This window comes from Serinus canaria, chromosome 20, assembly GCF_022539315.1.
Source record: "Serinus canaria isolate serCan28SL12 chromosome 20, serCan2020, whole genome shotgun sequence".
In the NCBI taxonomy this organism is placed as follows: Eukaryota; Metazoa; Chordata; class Aves; order Passeriformes; family Fringillidae; genus Serinus; species Serinus canaria.
In genome coordinates, this window is record NC_066333.1 from 2,980,282 (window position 1) to 3,001,058 (window position 20,777).

The window sequence follows — 20,777 nt, forward strand, 5'->3', positions numbered from 1 at the left end:
CAAGGTGCCTTTAAAACACCCAAGCACAGTCCTCTAAACTTTTAACCCATTTCTATTGTTAACCTTCACTGAGTTGTGTTACACCACAAACAAAAACCCCAACAAAAAACCCTATCAAAAAACACAAACAAAAAACAAGAAAGTAGAAAAGACAGGAAATGAGCCCAAACAACCAGGTCTCAGAATGAGCAAAATTCAACTCAGATTTGGCAAGCATCCTATCAAACTTGGTCCCAAAGCTGCTGAGCATGGTTGTGGTAGGGTGGTACCTTGTTATTGTTATTTGCCTGTGTGTGCTCATCCAATTTACGAGAAATCACAGCTGAAAAGTTGAGATGCACAAGCCACAGCCCTGAGATGTTTGGCTTGGAAAGGCAGGTGTGACACAGGAATGGGGACTTGTGAGGCTACAGCTGATCAGTGATAAGTTATATACAAATTATAAATGCATTTTATCCTCAAAACGCTGTAGGAGAGATCAAAGAGAAGATCCTGTGGGACTATCCATGGCATCCTCTACACAGTCTGAGCTGCAGATGATGGTGCCATGGTTGGTGGCTAAGTCCCACTGCTGCTCTCTTCTTTGCACACCAGTAAAAAACCAAAAAGAGATGAGTTCAGGAGTTGGCTTTGTTCTGCTCCCGGGGTGGGCAGCAACCTTCAGGAGCTCTCCTGCCACACTGATCAACAGGAACCTGTTTTAGGGAGATCACTGCAGGGAGTTTTGCACTGCCAGCCCATCATTTCCCCATGTGGGAGCCTGTCCTTTGGAATCCACTGCCACCATGTCACCTCACTGCCTCAGAGTAAGGCACCACAGCTGCAGAGGTGACAGATGTTTCAAAACACACATTTTGTCTGGCATGAAAACGAGCCAGCACTCGCCTTCAAGGCTCTAAATAATATTAGCAGAGAAAAAAAAAATCATAGAAAGAAATATCATCTTCAAATAAGAGAGCAGGGAGCCCTCCAGCCCACTGACATTTGAGTGTTCAGACAGCAGCAGCAGAACTCCATGAAAACTGTTCTCTCATGACACAGACACTACTAGACCACTTACAAGTAAAGACACACAGATTTCCTCTAAAATTATTTTCAAGTTGGCAGCTGTATCAGCTGCAGCACTGTGGTCATTGCTGGGCTTGCAGCCAGCAGCAGAATGGGCTTTTCCCTGGGAGATTTTTTCTCTGGAAAAATCCCTTTGCTTGGGATTTTTCTCCTGGGAAGCTGAGGAGCCTCACAGAAAAGGAAAACAATTCTGATCTCATTTGCTTCTCCTGTGCTGTGCTCACATGTGGAATGTGTTTGGAGATTGTTCACCCACAGGTGATTGTTCCATTGCATTCTGCTGGGAGTTGTTTTCACTCTTTGGCCACTCAGGGCCAGGCTGTGTCAGGGCTCTGGAGAGAGTCACCAGTTTGCATTGTTATCTTTTTAGCATTCAGTAAGTATCCTTTCTGTATTCTTTAGTATAGTTTAGCATTCTTTAATATAATATAGTATCATGAAGTAATAAATTATCCTTCTGAGAACATGGAGTCAGATTCACCATTCCTGCCTTCGTTGGGACATTCCCTGCAAATACAACACAGTGTGGGGTCAGACACTCCTGCACACAGCCCTTGTCTGCAGCAGAGAAATAAACCCAGCCCTGCCCTTTACCAAGCAGCAGGAGATCCTTGCTCACTGACAATTTGCAGTGAATTTGTTTTACATGACCATAAAGCAAGGAGTAAAATGGCTCTGCCACCTGTGTTTCCAGAGAGCCAAGGGAATTTCTTCTCATTGCTTCTCTCCAGCTGTAAACTCAGCCCTCCTAACCAAACTCAGCCCTCCTAACCAAACTCAGCCCTTCCAACCAAACTCAGCCCTTCTAACCAAACTCAGCCCTCCTAACCAAACTCAGCCCTCCTAACCAAACTCAGCCCTTCTAACCAAACTCAGCCCTCCTAACCAAACTCAGCCCTCCTAACCAAACTCAGCCCTTCTAACCAAACTCAGCCCTTCCAACCAAACTCAGCCCTTCTAACCAAATTCAGCCCTTCCAACCAAACTCAGCCTTTCTAACCAAACTCAGCCCTTCTTATCAAACTCAGCCCTTCTATCCAAGCTCAGCCCTTCTATCCAAGCTCAGCCTTTCTATCCAAACTCAGCCCTTCTTGTGCTCATGTGAAAGGCGAGGGATTCTCCGCAACACAACAACCATTTTGAACTTCAAAGTCCAAATTCTGGCTGAGCTGGAGCACTAACCAAACTTCCCACCCCTTTCCCTCTACGGGTAACCCTTCTTGTCCATTTTTTTTCTTTGCAAGCCCACCAAGCAAATTATGCAGTAGGAAGTTGTGCAGACCCTCCTGACCATCACAGTGCAAGGAGCTGAGGGCAGACAGACCCTCACCTCTCCCCTGAGGACTTGTCCCTTGGCTGTGGGGACATGATGGATTTATGTCACAGAAATTCTGCCTGTCCCCTCTCTGCCTACAGGCACCACTCATCTGAACACCTCCAAATCTGCTGGGTTAAGAAACATCAAAGTGACATTCCCCATGGGATAATCCTATCTTGGATAAAGAAAATGAAGCCTCATTCATGCAAATGGGGCAGTTTTGGACTTTATTGATGTCAGGTAATGGGGGTGACACAAGTGCCCATATTAAAACCAAGACACACTGATGCTAACTCAGTTTTATTTATGTTTTCTCACTTGTCAAGACCCCAACAGCAAGCCAGATTTGAACAAAACACTCAAAATCTACACAGAGCCACAGTTCTTTGTGAATATAGAGAAAAAACTTCTGTATGACCCAGTTTGGGAGAGACCCAGAGCAGGAGCATGGCTTGAAATCACATCACCTAAAGGAAGGCCAGAAACCAGCCCATCACTTTGCTGTGTTTTCTGTCCAACTGTATTTTCCTCCTTTATTATGTTAGTCAGGTGCTAAACAAATAAAATCAATTCTGAACTTATAAAAAGCAATTGGAAATGTCTAGTCTTTTATAGTGAAATCTCAACTTAAGCAGCCCACAGCACTTGGAGAAAAATCAATCATCATTTCCATCCTGCTACGTGTGCTACTAAAATTAAGAATTGATGTTCTGCTGCAAAGGAAAATTATTTCAAGAGAACCACCTTAGCAACAGTGTTCAGTGTTCATAAACCTCCTGTTTACAGTTCTCATGGCAGACAAGCTCCTACATCCCACCATGAAATATAAATAATAACGAGGGATCCTGATTTACATACAGTTTCCATCTTAATGGGCAGAAAATTGCAAGCAGGGCAACAGCACCACTTATGGTTATATCAAGTAGTAAACATGTCCTCAGCCTAAAGAGGCCATAAACCAGTGTTAAACACCCCTGTAATTGCTGCCTCTCCCATATCCAAACCAAAGTTCAGGTGATTTTGCCAGCAGCCTTTCCATAAAGACAGAAAGCCTGAATGGGGCACCTGAAGCAGCACTGAACTCTGATGTAGCCTAAATATTTTAGCAACGTGCTCTGCCCATTTGGGAGCAGCAATCCCTGCATCTTTGATTTACTGCAGCCCAGACCATGTAACTTGTATGATATTATGTGCAAACCACACTAATATCTCCCAGAATGCTACAGTGAAAGCCATCCCTGCCTCCAAATAATCTCCAGGCCACCAGCTCTATTTATTAATGAGCACACAGGTGATTTCCATGCCATGGAAGCTGCTGTTTCTCCAACACCCAGGGGCTGTGCAGCAGCTTGGGCTGTGTGACACACTGAGCACAGTGCTGTCCCCTCCAGCCCCCCTGGCTTCCCATGGCCTGTCTGTTGTGGGGTTTGTGGTGGCCACAAACAGGAGGGGTTTGTAAGCAGCCTCTGGTTCTCAGGAGATGCCAGGGAGGAGACAGCCCCATCAGCCCTCAAATCCACCCACAAGGTGCTTGGCTGCCTAAAGAAACGCTAAGGAGGGTGATGACCACTGCACCAAACCCAGCTTTTAAAGTTTTTCCCAACTACTCTGATCCAGCTGCCTCTGCCAGCCCTTGGTTTCTTGCCCATCAGTCCCTGGATTCATTCCCACTTACACCATCCTCTGTTCACCCTCTCTTTTGGTGTTTAATTAGTGCAATTAGCACTTGGGATGTGTCCTCCCAAGCCCGACTCCTCTACGGAGAGCATTCCCACCTTCCCAGCTCTCCCCGATGCCAGGATGGGGACACTGCTCCTCCCTCCGATGCCAGGATGAGGACACTGCACGGCTCTGGCTCTGTCCAGTCCTGCTTTTCTCACATCTATTTCAAAAAGCTTGCAGTCAACTTTGTGATTTGAGTAACTGACTTTGATAGGGAAATGACTGATCCATATACAGCAAACAGCAGGGCTCTAGAACACTGTTAAATCTGAGTCTGGAAAATGAACTTTAATAAAAATCATTCCAGTAATGTATTGTGACAGCTTTTAGCGAAATCAGCTCCAATTGTTTGATTCTCCCAGGAATACAGCAAGAGTCTCCCACAGCCTTGAGCCATGGCATCAGCAAGCAGATACTTTTATGATAAATGGCCCCAGAAACCCAAATTACAGCTGCAGCAAATGAACAGCATGTTGAAAATTGCTCAGTGGCTTTTTGTCTGGGCTACCGTGCTGGTATCTGGGTGTGCACTGACACCTAGTGGGATGGCCCCAGGCTGGGAGCAGAGGGGTAAACTGGGTTATTTTCCTGAAAAAATATCAACAGTCAGCACCTCTTGATACCTCGGGCTTTAAGTTTTTCTGTTCTGTTTTGGTGTGCAGCTTTTAGCTTTGTCTTAAGTGTTACCGGGATCTTTTCACAGGGTGGTGAAGACAATCCTATAGGAATGGGATGGGAATAAACTGGTACCTTAGGTTTTAAGTTTTTCTGTTCTGTTTTGGTGTGCAGCTTTTAGCTTTATCTTAATGCTACTGGGATCTTTTCACAAAACAATCCTACCCTAGCTAGAGACTCAAGAACAGTCTCTTCAAACTTCAGGGCCAAAGCATCAAAAAAAAAGCATCAACCAAGGCAGATCCTGCTGCATCACACAATCCTAGTCAGGAGCTGGGTTTGAATTTTGGGCAGAAACAGCGTGAGGAAGGTTCGTCAGGAGATGCTTACAGGTCAGCAGTGCCCCAGCTGCCTCACACGCATCCCGGCCATTTCCAGCCCAGCTCCCGACAGGAACCGCACAGCAAGGGTGCCAGGCACCACTGGGACCAGCCCCTTCCAGGTGCCACCACCTCATTTCTATGGGAGCATCACAGCGCTCGTTATCTTTATTTTGGGGCTGGACAGCAGCACCTAAAGCGCTGCCCTGCCCTACCCGCTCAGCTCCTTCCTGCCAGCACAACAGCGAGTTCCAGCCTTCAGAGAGGTACCGCAGGAACCTCCCGGTTCTCTGCGAGCAGTCGTAGTGATAATTCCCGCAGAGAGGGCCCGACAGCCCGGCCGAGGCGGCACCGACACCCCAAAATGCACCAGAGTATCCCCGCTGCCTCCGCACGCCCCGCCCCGGATGCGGCCCCGCCGCGCCGAGCGCTTCCGCCGCCGCGTGCGCCGAGCGCTCTCCGCTCCCATTGGCTGGAGGGGGCGGCGGGGCGGGGCCGGAGACGCGAAGACCTCCTCCATTGGCTGGAAAGATGGGTGGCGGGGCCGGGAGAAGTGAAGGTCGCTCCCATTGGCTGAAGAGGGAGGAGGGGCGGGGCCAGGACTGAGGTGGCCGTGGGGGCGCTCGGAAGGGAACGAGTCCCGGTGAGGGGCTCGGTGAGGGACGCGGCCCCCGGTGAGGGACGCGGCCATGCGGGGCCCGGGCGCTGCTATGCGGCGTTTCCTCGGCCCGCTGCTGTGCCTGCTGGCGCTGCGGCTCCCGGCGAGCAGCGGCGCGGCCGCCCGCGGGCTGGACGTGGCTTCCTACAGGTGAGTATGGAGCGGGCGGTGCGGGGCCCAGCCGGGCCGGGGCTGAGCTCGCCTGCTTGTGCTGCAGGGAGCGGGTGCGGGCCATGTTCTACCACGCCTACGAGCACTACCTGGAGAGCGCCTTCCCTTACGACGAGCTGCGACCGCTGACGTGCGATGGGCAGGACACCTGGGGCAGGTAAGGGCTGGTCCCGGGGCTGGGTGGGGATGGGCTGTCCCCTCCGCCGGGTCTCATCTCGCTTCTCCTCTCCGCAGTTTCTCCCTGACCCTGATCGATGCTCTGGACACGCTGCTGGTGAGTAGGAGCCAGCCCTGAGTGCCCACAGCCTGCTCAAGGCCTCTGTGGGCCACCTGTACACCTGGATTTTATGTGGTGGTGCCAAAAGTCAGTTATTCATTGACCTGAGGACTTTCCATTTCCCTTTGCATCACCCCTGGGAGGGGTGGCAGAGCACCCCTTTCCTGACTCCTTTACCCTCCGGAGTAAAGATCTAAAGTGTGGGGAAAAAAGCTTTTGGAAACAAGATGAAACTTGAGTCAACAAAATAGTAAAACTAGCTAAAATCAGCCCCAAATATTGAGCAGCTCTTTGTTCTTTCATGAACTCTAAACCTGAGTCTCTGTTTCCCTGCAGATCTTGGGAAATGTTTCTGAGTTCCAGCGAGTTGTCAACGTGCTGCAGGAGGGGGTGGACTTTGATATCGATGTCAATGCATCTGTCTTTGAAACAAACATTCGAGGTGAGGTGGGGTTTTCTGGGGGGGGGGTCTGTGTTGGGTTTCCTTCCTGTACAAATCTCAGAGGAGGTGTTCAGAGGGAATTTGGGATGCAGAGGAAGAGACCCCATAAACAGAGAGAAAAACCCTAAACAAACGTCACTTCCTTTTAGTCTTTGCGCATCCCTTTTTACTTCCTGTCTCAACAAGCAGAAGTAGATGTGGCACTTTCAGTATTCTGGTGTGAGGTTTTCAGCTTTGGAATAATATATGTCTTTTACGGCAGGTATACAGATTTTATGCTGCTGTCTTTTGAGTGCTGTTTTGGAGTAAAGATTATCAATCTCTGGCATTATTTTTTTTTTCTTCAAAATTACAAAGGCTTCTGGAGACTTGCACCTTGAATGCCTGACTGCTTCAGTGCCATCTAGCTAAATAACACTGTGTTTTTAAAAACTGTTAGTTATACTTTTGTTGGTTGTCCTGCCAAATATTGCCAATTTTTGCAGCAGTGTAATTTCTGCAAAAAACTTGTTGTTATGTGACCATAGACAAGCCTGTGAAATAACTAATACTAGCTAATGTAGCTGTATTAGCTGTATAATTAATAGCTAAATATAGCTAATAATTCATAGCTGCTGTCACATGGAAATTTTGGCCTCTTCTTAGAAAAAACAAATATATCATAGAGTCTGAGAGTGATTTGGGTGGAAAGGACCTTAAAGATCATCCATTCCACCTCCTGCCATGGGCAGGGACACCTTCCACCATCCCAGGTTGCTCCAAGCCCTGTCCAGCCTGGCCTTGGGCACTTCCAGGGATCCAGGGGCAGCCACAGCTGCTCTGGGCACCCTGTGCCAGGGCCTGCCCACCCTTACAGGGAACAATTCCTTCTCAATATCCCATCCATCCCTGCTCTCTGGCAGTTTAAAGCCATTTACCCTTGTCCTGTCACTCCACACATTTCTGCTGCCCTGCAAACAAGCAGCAAGAACCAAATCACTCTTCTCTTCTCTAAAGTCATTCTTCCCTATATGGTGTAATGGATTCTGCTGTGTCCTTGCAGTGGTGGGAGGGCTCCTCTCTGCTCACCTGCTCTCCAGGAAGGCTGGGGTTGATGTGGAAGCAGGCTGGCCGTGCTCAGGACCTCTCCTGAGGATGGCTGAGGAAGCAGCTCGCAAACTGCTGCCAGGTGAGCCCCTGTCTGCTGTGTGTCACTGTGCTGGGGATCAGGAGCTGCCTGCTGCCTGTGGTGGGAGATGCACTGCTGGATGAGCCAGCTCAAAAACCAGCCCTGTGGTCCCTGAGCTCCAAGCTCAGTGCTCCAGGTTTAATTTGTAATGTATGTGTGCATGCAAAGTGCTGTGTGTAGTTAACACATCAGTGTGCTTGTTGCTTGTTGAGGGGAAATATATTTAATATAAATAATAAATAAAGGCTGGGACAAGACAAGAAGATGCTGCCTCATGTGCTCCTTGTGGGCTGCAGCTGGGCTGTGTGCCCTCGTGGCATGGCACTGTTCCCTGGTGTACACCCACGGGGTGATCACAGCCTCACTGTTTGCACTTTGCTGGCCAGTGTGTTCAGTGACCACCTTGCTTGTGCTGTGAAACAATGTGGGGATGCAATCTGCTGCTCTGGCAAGGTGGAAGAGATGCCCAGGACCTTCCCAGGACTGTGTGTACTGTGGTGTTGTGAGGTCCCCAGGATGAGGTGAGAGATGAGAATTTGACTCCATATTCTCAGAAGACTGATTTATTATTTTATGATATGATATTGTACTAAAATGAATTATATACTAAAGAAAGAGAAAGGATGCATCAGAAGGTTAAACAAAAATGATCATGAAAGCTCGTGACTGACTCCTCAGTCTGACACAGCTGATGGTGATTGGTCATTAATTAAAAACAATTCACATGGAACCAAAGATGCACCTGTTGGTAAATGATCTCCAGACCACATTCCCCAAAAATCCGATAATTCTAGTTTTCATTCTTTTCTGAGGCTTCTCAGGAGAAGAAATCCCAGTGAAGGGATTTTTTAGAAAATATCATGGTGACAGTGCATACCTTGGCATACTCTCTCTGGCCCTTCCAGGATCACACTCAAGTTCTCACTTTGTTCTCTGCAGTTACTGCAGCCCCCCTTCCTCCCCATGTGCAGTGGGATGTGAGGCACATGTTTGCTTGAGAGTTTATTAAACACAGCACAGAGCACTTCTGTGACCCCAAAATCCTGTGTTTCAGCTTTCCAGACCCCAACTGGGATGCCCTATGGCACAGTGAACCTGCTGCATGGAGTAAACCCTGGGGAGACCCCAGTCACCTGTACTGCTGGAATTGGCACCTTTATAGTGGAGTTTGCCACCTTAAGCCACCTCACGGGTGACCCAGTGTTCGAGGACGTTGCCAGGAAGGCTTTGAAGGCACTGTGGAAAAATCGCTCGGATATTGGGCTGGTGAGTGAGCCATGGACTTGGGATGTGCTGGGCTGCCTTTTCTGTAGCTTTGTGGATGCAATTCTAGGCATTAAAAAGCATCAACAGAGAGGAGATAGAGTTGGATAAATAACCACAGTGCTCCTAATTGGGCTGAAGGCTTGTGTTTGCCATTGTTGCTGAACACCTGCAGCATTCACATCCCTGCTTTACTGCAGCAGCCCAACATTATCCCATTGTTCTGGCCCACACCAGATGTGGCTGGGAGACAAATGCCTCCTGCTGGGTGCTGCAGCTCTTGTGACAGCAGCTGGAGCAGATTAAATGGAAGGTCTGTCTGAATCCTGGTAGGACAAAGACCTAGGGAAGAGAACAAGAGTAAAGTGCACTGAGATATTACCAGCCTGTACAGCTCTGGGGTTCAGAGCTGGGAGTATTATCTCTGTGTTCACTGTCTCCTGCTCTTTTCTATTGCTGCTTTTTGAACCTCTCTTAAGTGTTGGTGTTGCATATGTGAACTACAACAGATTTATTTATACCCTGTGTTCATTGCCGCAAATTATCCACAGGCTGTATGAAGAAATGTTTCCCTTTGTTTGCTTTGGGATTTGTCTGTTTTTGATTTATACCCCAAATCCTTGATCATTGCTGGCTTTTTTCATGTTTGTTAAGAAAGACATTTATATAATTCTATATAATTGCTAAGAAAGATATGTATATAATTCTCCATCAGCTGGGTTTGTTCACAGGCTGAAGAGTGCCAGTATATATTTAAATTTTAACATGACAGCTCTTGTGCCTATGACGTTTTTGACCTCTGTCTCTGTATCTGCACCTCTCTATCCTTCTCTACTCATTTGTAAGATCAGAATTAGGACCAGACATTTCATGTTGAAATTGTGCATTTTTACAGTAGCATTATAATGTGTTGTTTTGGCTAGTGAAGCATTGATATTGGAAGCATAAAATGTTTATTAGGTATATAAAATACATTATCAGCATGAAAATTGTATTTTCTACAGTTTGCACATAAGCATAACAGTTGTATTTCCTACAGTTTGTATTTCTGTGATGCTGATAAATGTGTCCTGTCATGGAGAAAATGCTGGTTGGAATGGACATTGTATATCTGAAACTGATGGTCTGAAAAGAGGATCAGAATTTCTTGTGTCACTTTTAGCCCCTCTCTCCTTGTCCTTCACCCCTTCCAGGTGGGGAACCACATTGATGTGATCACTGCCAAGTGGGTGGCCCAGGATGCTGGGATTGGGGCAGGGGTGGACTCCTACTTTGAGTACCTGGTTAAAGGAGCCATCCTCCTGCAGGACAAGGAGCTGATGTCCATGTTTTTAGGTGAGTCTGTGTTTTCTGTGGGAAGGGGCCCAGCACCTGTGGCAGGAGGAGATGAAGGATCTAATGGGGCACATTCAAGACTGTTCTGAAGGCATTGCTGTAATTCTTTTGAACAGTCTATGATAACAGTTACCGGAGTGAGCACCCTGAGAAGTCACTGAACAAGGCTCAAGTGGAAAAGGGGCTTCTCTCATTCTTAAAAATAAGCTTTTTTTTTTTTTTTCCTTTTTGTTATAGATGGCTTACCTACCCATCTGTTTTTTTACAGAATATAACAAAGCTATCAAGAATTACACCAAATTTGATGACTGGTACCTGTGGGTTCAGATGTACAAAGGAACAGTGTCCATGCCTGTGTTCCAGTCCCTGGAGGCCTATTGGCCAGGCCTGCAGGTAAGAGCAGCATACCAGCAGCATCTGGTGATTCTGTTCATCTGTCAGGGGCTGGTCTTCAAGAAAAAATTTACAGATCTAACCCTCATTTGTGCAGGTTTAAAAGTTTGGTTTGTTCTCTGGTGAAATCTGCAATGGCCTGAGCCTACAGAAGGTGATGTTGAAGATGTTGATTTTATCTACAGTCTCCTATTCAGCATGATGGGAGGGCACTTCTGTGGTAAACTCCACTGACAGTGGTCCTATAATCCAAATGGGAATGTGAGAAAAAAGAAACTCTTTTTCTGTCATCCCACAAATGTTTCATTTGTGTGAATATTTTCCCATTAAGAGCTTTGCTTTCTCATCAATCTTCTTGTTTGGCCTGAGACTTTGTTTCCCTAAGAGATTGGATGCTGTGATTGACTGAAGAAACACAGCCTTCTTTAAAAAAAATCAGTCTTCATATTATTTCAGCTGTGGGAATGTGATCCACCAGATAAGCAGCATTTTCAGTCTTACCTGTTCTTAAGGCATCATGCCCAGTATCAGTTCCCCCACTCAGACCTCCTGAATAGCCATTTCTGTCTCTGGGTATTCTAGCCTAGAGCAGTGCTATTGCATAATTCCTGTGCTGGTTTTTTCACTCCCATGTTTCTTTGCTGTTTCCTGTCTCCAGAGCCTCATTGGGGATGTGGATAATGCCATGCGCACCTTCCTCAACTATTACACGGTCTGGAAGCAGTTTGGGGGCCTGCCTGAGTTCTACAACATTCCCCAAGGATACACAGTGGACAAGAGGGAAGGATATCCACTCAGGCCTGGTAAAAAAACTGAAATTAAAAGGGACATGAACTCCTGCTTTAGCTGTGGTTGGGAGATCAAATGTTAGCAACACCACAGTTTCATCCCCAGTTTTGTTCTGGCTCAATTCCTGCCAGGATTTGAGCTGGGATTTCCAGAGTTAAAGCTGCACATTTTGTTTTCCCCCACTCACAAAGACAGGAAGGAAGCAGGAAGCAAACCATAGTGTTACTGTAGAAAGGTGGCCTGGTAATGAATTTTGTTCACAGTGTGGGATTTGACATGTTTAAGTGTTAGATTGTCTGGCACGGGGTACTTCAGTCATGTGAAATGTTAAAGGGATTGCTTGTGTTCTTTAAATTTAGGAAGGGAAAGTGAGTGTGAATAAGCTGTTCCAGTTCTGCATCTAGGAGGGATTCTATGTTGTCTGTGATACTGTAAGGAAATATCTCTCTTTTTTTCTTATTTTTTACAACTCTGACCAAAAAAAAAAAATTAACCTGATTAGTGGGTCCATAAATGTAAGTGAGAATAATTAAAATTCTTTTGGTCTGAGTGTTCAGGTGACATCCACATTGGACAAATCCACCAAAAATACCCATCTTCCCTAACCATCAAAGGTGTTTAAGTATAAAGACCTGTTCCTTTAGTAAGCAAATACAGATGGTGCTTACATTGTCTGTATAGAGTATTTCCATTCTATTCTTTAAAAACTCTGTTTTGAGGATTGAATTTCTTGTTTGTAATCCTTTCCAGAAGCATTTTTTTTTAACTTTGACAACTGAGTATTAATCTTTTTGTCTCCTGCATTTCTCCCACTCGCTGAATGTGGGAGGGAGCATTAGTCACTCTTACCTGAGCTGCTGCAAGCTGCTTAGAGGGAATTTCTTTGTAGCACATCCTTAGGAAAAGGAAGATCTGTGCTTGGAGCCAGGCAAGCCAGGCTGTTCACCTGATCATGCTGAAGTATTTTAAATTAGTTCAAGGAATAGCTCATCTTTGTGTGAATGGTTTGATAATTGTTGTGCTGGCAATGTTTGGGTGTTTTGCAGAGCTGATTGAGAGCGCGATGTATCTGTACCGTGCCACGAGAGACCCCACACTGCTGGAGCTGGGGAGAGATGCTGTGGAGTCCATAGAGAAAATCAGCAAGGTGGACTGTGGCTTTGCAACTGTGAGTGCTAAATCATCTGCCGTGGCACCTGAAGGGCTGCTAAAAATCAGCTTTCAGAAGGTGTTCTCATGATTGATGTTTTGTCATTGATTCAAGCAATCATTTTGGGCAAAACATGACTTTTTTTTCTACAAACCCCTTGTATTTCTCTCTGAAGCTGCTCTGGTAATTGCTGGTCATGTTTCTGGTTGTAACTTCCTCACAGTGGGCCAAATTCTATCTTGGGCTGTTGCCCCAGAGCCCAAAATATGGGAAAGCACCAGAAGCTTCTCCTGCATTTCTAGTAGGTGTTGCAGCTGAGCAGGAGGAGTCTTGTGCAGGCTCCTCCTGTCAGGTGTGTGATTCTGCTTTCCCATTTTGTCTTGAAAATCTGGTCAAACACATGAGAAGTACAGTGAGTGATTTCTATGAAGTTATTTAATAGAGGATTTCAAACATGCTATCAAGCTCCATAAAACTCCTTAAAATATTGGGAGTAAGTAGGTAAAAGCCTTATGGGTTTGTTTTTTTTTTTTTTCTTCATTGGGGAAATGATGGGAATCTCTTCTCCTTGCCTAGACAGAACTGAGGGTGAGTTTAAATGTCAGGTAGAAATTGTTCCCTGTGAGGGTGCTGAGGCCCTGGCACAGCATGCCCAGAGCAGCTGTGGCTGTCCCTGGATCCCTGGAAGTGTCCAAGGCCAGGCTGGATGGGGCTTGGAGCAATGTGGGCTAGTGGAAGATGTCCCTGCCCATGGCAGGGGATGGAATGGGATGAGCTTTAAGGTCTTTTCCAACCCAGGCCATTCTGTGATAAGATACAGGGTGAGTTGGTGTCATACTGTGCTGTTTAACTGAAATTAATTCCAAGTTGTTTTTATTTTTCTCCCTAAATTCATAACTTACTGAATTCAATGTAACTGTAACCCACTCTGTTCTCTTGTAGATCAAAGACCTGAGGGACCACAGGCTGGATAACCGCATGGAATCCTTCTTCTTGGCTGAAACCATCAAATACCTGTACCTGCTGTTTGACCCAGACAACTTCATCCACAATGATGGCTCAGACTTCGATGTGGTGGTCACACCCTACGGGGAGTGTGTCCTGAATGCTGGAGGGTACATCTTCAACACTGAGGCTCATCCCATCGACCCTGCTGCCCTGCACTGCTGTAGCAAGCGCAAAGAAGAGCAGTGGGAGGTGGAAGACTTGATGAGGGAATTCTACTCACGAAAGAAAACCAAGAAATTAACTTTAAAAAGAGCTGCTGATCATGGTGAAGGGGAAAAAGCAAAAGACTCCCAAGATGCCTCTTCAGAGAAACCCGGAGAGAAGAGAAACTCTAAGAAAAGCTCACACTCCCTCCTGAGCTGCCCCAGTCAATCTTTCAACTCCAAGCTTGCAGTACTGGGACAGGTCTTCCTAGATAACACCTGATCTTCTTTGCATCATCAGTTTAAATTATTGAAATCGTTTCAGATTCTGGGAATGTATTTTTATAGTTTCGTAATGGAAAGTGTGGTACCTCACAATGTGAATTCTATTATGAAGTGAAACAACTTCCCATTAAATTCTGCTACTGCTCCTTTCTAAGCCATACCTCAGATACCAGCTGTTAATGCTGTCGAGCTGCTGATCTCAAAGCAGTTGGTTGCCTGAATATCAAACAGGTGTCCAGAAAAAGAAAGGTCTACATGTTAAATGTACCTTTTTTATTGCATTTTGTGAGTTTTGCAGGCTTAAAGAAAGATACTAGCATAGTTTGTTCTATAAAAAGGAGCCTGAGTTTCTTGTCTTAAGGGGAAAAACAGGAATTACTGTAGCTTCACTACAACTCTGTGTGCTCCATCTTTTATTTCTGGCCACCTTATAGACATGTAGTTCATATTGAAAAATTTCTGCTCAGTGGAGTAAACCTATTTATTTTGAGTTGAAGGCTCAGATTTGTTGCTCTGGCAGTTCTGTTGGGCAAGAAGGATGGTATGGGGGGAGAGGAGCACTTGGATCATGGGAAAGTGTTCAGTCCCTCTGTTTCAGATGAGTGTGGGTCAGTACCTCCTGCCTGAAAACCACTTTATTAATGTCCAGGTAATGTCTGGACAAAAGACTGAGCTGGAGGGTGGACTAGGAAATGTTTGGTTGATTCCACAGTGTAGCTAGCTTATCTCTTATTTCCCCATTTCCTTCCTCTTTCTAACTTCCCTTTGTTCCCCCTGTATTTCACTGCACCTCAGGCAGTGCAGCCATCCCAGAGTGCCCCAGCTGAGCTGAACAGGAGCCATGCACAGGGCTTGGGTGGAAGGGGGCTGAGCCCAGGCTGAAACTGCAGCTGTGCCTTGGTGCAGCAGGCAGCTGAACAGATGTTCATGAACCTCTCAGGGTTCAGCTGACTGGCACATCCAAACCTTTAAATACATTATGGGTGTCTTTGCAACAGCTGTGTGCAGTGACCAGGAAAAGAGGAATCAGTGTGACCAGGAGATTTTCTTTCTAAAGGAAAAAGCAAAAGCAGGGCAGAAAAGTGATGGAGTTTCTTCGAGCCTGCTGGAAAGTGAGGAGTCTGGAGCAAGCTACAATTATTTGAGTGGGCTAGAGGTACAGGAGAAATAAATCCCTGTGAGCAGGGAAATACTTAAATACAGCTGGAGCAGTGCCCACTCTGTGCTGCTGTGTGGTTGCCTTGAGAAAGTAATTTTTGTTGTTGTTTTGACCTGTACTAATGGTGTAAAGTTAAATAAAATTTGCATTTTATCCTTTGGGGTAGAAATCCTGTTGCAGTTGTGAATGAGTTATGGTAAGAGACACTTGCAGTGCTGGACAGGCATATGGAAAGGACTGGTAAGCTACAGAGCTTTTGGTTGTGTCCTTCTTTCCCATGGCAGCTGGGACAGTGCAGGAATTCTGCATTGACACAGCCTTTGCAGCCCTTCTGAGACAGGAGCACCCAAAACCAGGCATTGTTGGACAATGATGAAGCTCTTGGTAGTGGCTCCTTGTTGTCACCATCAGTTATCTTTTTATTTTCCACCTGTTCACATCTCACACGCTCTTCATTGTTTAATCTGCAGAAAACAAACCCCAGGCCTTCTCCCACAGCTTTGCTCAGTGCTGGGTGAGGTCCTGAAACCCAGCATTGTCCCAGCTGTGAGGTGGAGGAAAATAATGGGACAGGGCAGATCTGCAACTCATTAGATCCCTCCTGACCAGGGCATTTTGGTACCCTCATCCAGGAGCTTCCAGCAGAACCAAGCAGCTGTAGGCTGGGGAGATGAGATTGTTCCTCAGCAGGGTTGGAGCTGGGAGAACTCATCTGTACATGGCTACTGTGGGTGATTAGATGGATCTTCATTAGATTCCCAGATTTGTCTGAGCAGGAAGGCACCCAGACGGATGATCGACTCCAGCTCCAAGTCAGTGGCCCAGACAGGAACTGAAACTTTGGTATTATGACCAACTGAGCTAATCTCGGATTACTGTTGTGGGCTGGGTGACTCAGAACAACACAGAACAGCCTCAGCTGTTCCTTGTTCCAGTGTTGTTCCATCTCTCAAAGCCTTTATTTTAACAAAAACGATCTGTGATCTGAGTCCTCGGTGAGCTTTTCCTCAAACAGAAAACGGTGTCGTTGGCCCTTGCTGAGGGAAATAAAAGTATATTAGAGGACATGAAGGCATCGGGATGGAAAAGGGGCGGCAGGCAGAGCCGGGGGAGCAGCAGCGGGCAGAGGCCGCGGCTCCCCTCGCTCCCTCCCACACAGCAGGCGCCCCTTCCGGCCGCCATGTTGGCGCGTCCCGCGGCTGCGCACTCGGCGGAGCGGGCCGAGGGGAGGGCTCGCTGTTTGTGTCCCCAGCGCGGAGGCCATGGCGGCCGTGGCGGGGGCCGGCACAGTGCCCGGCTCCGGCTCCGGAGGGGCCCGCGCCGCGACCACCAACATCTTGGCACAGCTGCGGCACGGGCAGCTCAGCGGCCGCGGGCTGACCCGCGGGGCGCAGGTAACGCGCTGCGGGCCGCCCGTGGGACCGGGGCCGGGCGGGCGAAGCGGGGAGGCCGCGGGGCCTGGGGGCCCGTGGGGTTTGGGGCCGGGGGTGCAGCGCCTCCTGCCCGGGCCTGTGGCGGAGCTGCGCGGCCGGGGAGAGCCCGGCTGGCCTGGCGGGGCCTGCTCGGGGAGAACGGCCGCTGCCAGGCCGGGCTGGGCGCTCCGGAGGTGCTCGGGCTTTGCCCCTCACACACACGAGGGTGCCCCGGTGCCTTCGGGCTCCGTGCGCCGCCTCGCCGGCCTCAGCCGGGCCCGGGGAGCCCCGAGGAGCAGCACAGGCGTTTGCCCAGCCGTTCTCCGCCTCTTCGGTCGGTGTGGCCTTCCCTGCAAAGAAAGGAAGCTCTGCCTGGGACTGTAACAATGCAGCATCGAAATTTAAACGTATTTCCTGGACAAAGGCAGCCTCGTGGTATTAGGGCTTAGGAGACATTTTAGCTCTCCAACGCAGGTGGTTTTCTGAGAAACTGCTCCAGGTCTGTTTCTTATTTGTCATCTTTCCCAGTTGATGATGCTGGGAAATACCAAGGAATGAAATCAGTTCCTTACCCCGGGCCTGTGCCTGTCGTGTGCTGATACTGGCTTTTTTGGAAAAGCTGCTCAAGGATAATAGACTATTAATTTATTTTTACAGAGAATAATTGGCATTTTTCTTGCAGGTTAAATGCAAAATGGTGCAAAGACTTGGAAAGTGAAATGTGAGATACAGAACTTGCATTCAGGTGCTGATTTATTGAGCTGAAGTATCTTAAGAGAGGTCAGATGGAATAAAAAATGGCATTTCTCTAATTTAGTAGTGCAGACAGCATTTTTCTTGATAAACAAGGATTCTGAGCAATTATTAAGAGAAGATTTATTTGATGCCTTTTTGGGACTACCTAAAAACAGAGGCCAGACAGAATTAAGGGAATAAAAAGCAAATATATTTATTGAAGGGCCTTGAGGTGCATTTCAGGCAGACAAAGCCCCCCAGGTCCACCCAAAAAATGGATCACAGGTCACAGGTTTCACACTTTTATAAGTTTGGTCCATTTGCATATTGGGGGTTCATCTTCCAATTACAGCTTCAGGTAGTGAAGGCATTTACCCCAAGTTTGCTCCCCCAGCTCACTTTTGTTCCCATCTCTGGCCCTGAGGCAGTGAGGTGTCCTTGACTGCCAGGCTTGGAGAGGAATTGTTGTGTCTGCCCAAACTGGGAAAGCAGCAGCTCACACTGTGTGTGGGGTTTAGAGCTATGCACTAAAGAACTGCAGGTTTATAAATATATAAAAAATGGAAAAGCTCAAATCCTAAGGCATCATGTTCATCATGAATGCCTGTGCCTCATTCTGTAGCAGAGAGGTAAAGAGCAGGTATTTTTTTACTGCTATTTTTTCTTTATTTTGCTGCTTCCTCAGGTGCTAGTTTGGTTAACCCTTAAGAAGAGCCAGTAATTTGCATCAATACAAACCTGTATTGACTCTCCTTGTGATTGTTTTAGGAGTGGACAAACTTTGTCTCACTGCCTTACCTGTCCACCTCTGCATTCTTTCTTTCATGCACTTCCTCCGCCACTGCAATTTCAGTCAGGAAAACCTGGACCAACCTTATGCACCTCTTTTGTCTGTGGGATGGTGCTTTAGTTTGCTTGAAAAATGCAGTGCTACTGTTTTCAGCTTTTATAGCAATCAAGGAAACCCCTGCTGGTTGCATCCTCCTTATAATGCCCAAAATTGAGGTGGGGCTTTTGTTTTCTGGGGTTTGGTTTGGTTTTGCTTGAAAAATTTTGGCATCCTTTTGCTGCCCTGAGAGTTAAAGCTTGGACACATAGAGCTCCCACACTTCATAAGTGCTATAGGAGGGTGTTTTAAATCATTTTGTGTAAGAGCATGGAGTGACAGGACAAGGGTAAATGGCTTCCCACTGCCAGAGGGCAGGGTTAGATGGGATATTGGGAAGAAATCCTTCCCTGTGAGGGTGCTGAGGCTCTGGCACAGGGTGCCTGAGAAACTGTGGCTGCCCCTGGATCCCTGGAAGTGTCCCAGGCCAGGTTGGACAGGGCTTGGAGCAGCCTGGGACAGTGGAAGGTGTCCCTGTCCATGGCAGAGGGGGTTGGCACTGGATGAGCTTTAAGGTCCCTCCCAACCCAAACCATTCTGTGATTCACTTAAGCTCAGGCAGGGGGAATAACAACTCCCTGAATGATTTTGAACTTTATGAATTCCACGTCTCTTTACTTTTACCTTGAATCAGTTTTTTGTTTGTAGATTATCTAAATATAAAACACTTTGATGTGACTTTCAGAGAAGCACAAGATAGTTTTGGCTGCTTTCTTTTTTTTTTTTTTTTAAGGTCTATTTCTTATCAAAACATTCACAGTTTTCCTGCAGTTGACTCCTCAGTGGCAGTGTGGGAGCCCTTGCTTACATTTCTCAACTGATTTGTTCCTGCAGAGCCTGAGAGCAGGTCAGGTTGCTGTGTTGGGGTGTAGAGCAAGTCATGAGAGTGTCCTTGAAGCACTTCCTAGCTGTGTTTTGGAAGGAAGTTTTGGGTCATGTGCTGCCTGGAGTGCACTGCTGGTGTCCTGTACGGAGGGGAAGCCCTTCTCAAGATGTTAATTCAGGGAAACTGGGGAGCACAGTTCTGTGCCGGGGTGCCTGCCATGGGCAGCAGTGGCATTTAGCCCTGAACAAAGCTTTGTGTGCTATTCTTAGGTGATCTCAAGATCCATTTTTGCATGAGGAAAGTAGAGGCTTAGCTGTGAGCTGGGAAGGATCACTGTTGAGGCCTCCATCTAAAAGTTCATTGCTCTGATCTTACAGGGACATAGAAGCATTTTTGACAGCAGCAGCCCCCTGAATATCTGGCAGTTTTGAGGTCAGCTGAGGCTCTGAAATCTGGATCCCTGCGTGTTCCTGCTGTGCTCACCTACCCAGAGCCCTTGGCTTCCTTGCCAGTTGGTGTCTTGCTTTATTATTAGTAATAAATTATTCAGAGAAGGGCAGCAGAGCTGGAGAATCATATGAGGCGTGGCTGAGGGAGCTGGGAAAGGGGCTCAGCCTGGAGAAAAGGAGGCTCAGAGGGAGCTTCTGGCTCTGGACAACTCCTGACAGGAAGGTGCAGCCAGGTGAGGGTTGGGCTCTGCTCCAGGGAACAGGGACGGGAGGAGAGGGAACGGCCTCAGGATGGGCCAGGGGAGGTTCAGCTTGAACAACAGGAGGAATTTTTTCCTGGAAAAGGATGGTTCAGGTATTGTCAGTGCCTACCCAGGGAGATAGTGAAGTCCCCATCCCTGAAGATTCAAAGAAACAATGCGACATGGCACTCTGGGCTGGGTGTTAGGGTGGAGATCAGTCACAGGTTGGACTCTTGGTCTTGGAGGTCTTTTCCAATGTAAATGATTCTGTGAAAAGAAGTTGATTAGCTAAAGCAGATTTCACTAGATACTGCCATTATTTGTTCTTATATTCATTTTATCCATATTGCTGGCATCAGCTGCTGCCCTGCACACAAGCTTCAGTGTTGGTATCAGATTGCATAACCTTGGATCAGGACTTGCCCTGCCCTGAGCACACAGCCAGTGCAAGGGGCTTTGCAGGTGCTGGTGAACCAGTGGCAGAAGAGCTTTCCAGAAGTGACACGTTTCTGAGAAGGAGGAATATTGGTTGTGAGGGGCCTGGTGTGTTGTCCTTCTTGGGGCACAGCTGTGCCATGGATCACAGGCTCTGGGACAAGTTTGTGCTGCTGTTCCTTGAAAGCCAAGAACACTCTGGCTCAGCTGATCAAGCTCAAATCTGCTTAGCAAGAAGGTTGCACACTTCATCTGCTGCAAGGCAGCTGTGAACAGCATGGATATGGCATCAAACCAGAAGGTATTTAGGTGCAGCTCTGGGATTCCTTGTGGACAGAGCAGTGTAATAATGGACTAACCAGGGATTTGTTGGCAAACTAATGTGCTCTTGCTGCAGTCCCAAGAGCTTGGTGTCAGCACTGCTCTCACCCTCATAGGATTGCCAGGG

At 47.4% G+C, this 20,777-nt stretch overlaps 2 protein-coding genes across 2 annotated transcripts in view; both read left to right on the plus strand.

The window, feature by feature from the left end:
- Positions 1–5,683: 5,683 nt before the first annotated feature.
- On the plus strand, positions 5,684–15,502 carry EDEM2 (ER degradation enhancing alpha-mannosidase like protein 2). Its single transcript, XM_009092941.4, has 11 exons — positions 5,684–5,911; positions 5,979–6,089; positions 6,167–6,206; positions 6,546–6,651; positions 7,694–7,819; positions 8,874–9,085; positions 10,276–10,417; positions 10,686–10,810; positions 11,469–11,613; positions 12,646–12,767; positions 13,692–15,502. The coding sequence occupies exons 1-11, from the start codon at positions 5,793–5,795 to the stop codon at positions 14,181–14,183; spliced, it is 1,740 nt and encodes a 579-aa protein (XP_009091189.2). The 5' UTR covers positions 5,684–5,792; the 3' UTR covers positions 14,184–15,502.
- Positions 15,503–16,136: 634 nt separating this feature from the next.
- Positions 16,137–20,777, plus strand: part of TRPC4AP (transient receptor potential cation channel subfamily C member 4 associated protein) — a 36,381-nt gene continuing 31,740 nt past the window's right edge. Inside the window, exons 1-2 of the mRNA XM_030232826.2 lie at positions 16,137–16,156; positions 16,417–16,738. Coding sequence (XP_030088686.2) covers positions 16,137–16,156; positions 16,417–16,738 — 342 coding nt within the window. The remainder of the gene's footprint in view (positions 16,157–16,416; positions 16,739–20,777) is intronic.

Coding starts and splice junctions, on each gene's coding strand:
- EDEM2 (XM_009092941.4), top strand. CDS start 5,793: ATGCGGGGCCCGGGCGCTGCTATGCGGCGTTTCCTCGGCCCGCTGCTG. Junction 5,912..5,978: donor CTGGACGTGGCTTCCTACAG/GTGAGTATGGAG, acceptor CTTGTGCTGCAG/GGAGCGGGTGCGGGCCATGT. Junction 11,614..12,645: donor AGGATATCCACTCAGGCCTG/GTAAAAAAACTG, acceptor GGTGTTTTGCAG/AGCTGATTGAGAGCGCGATG.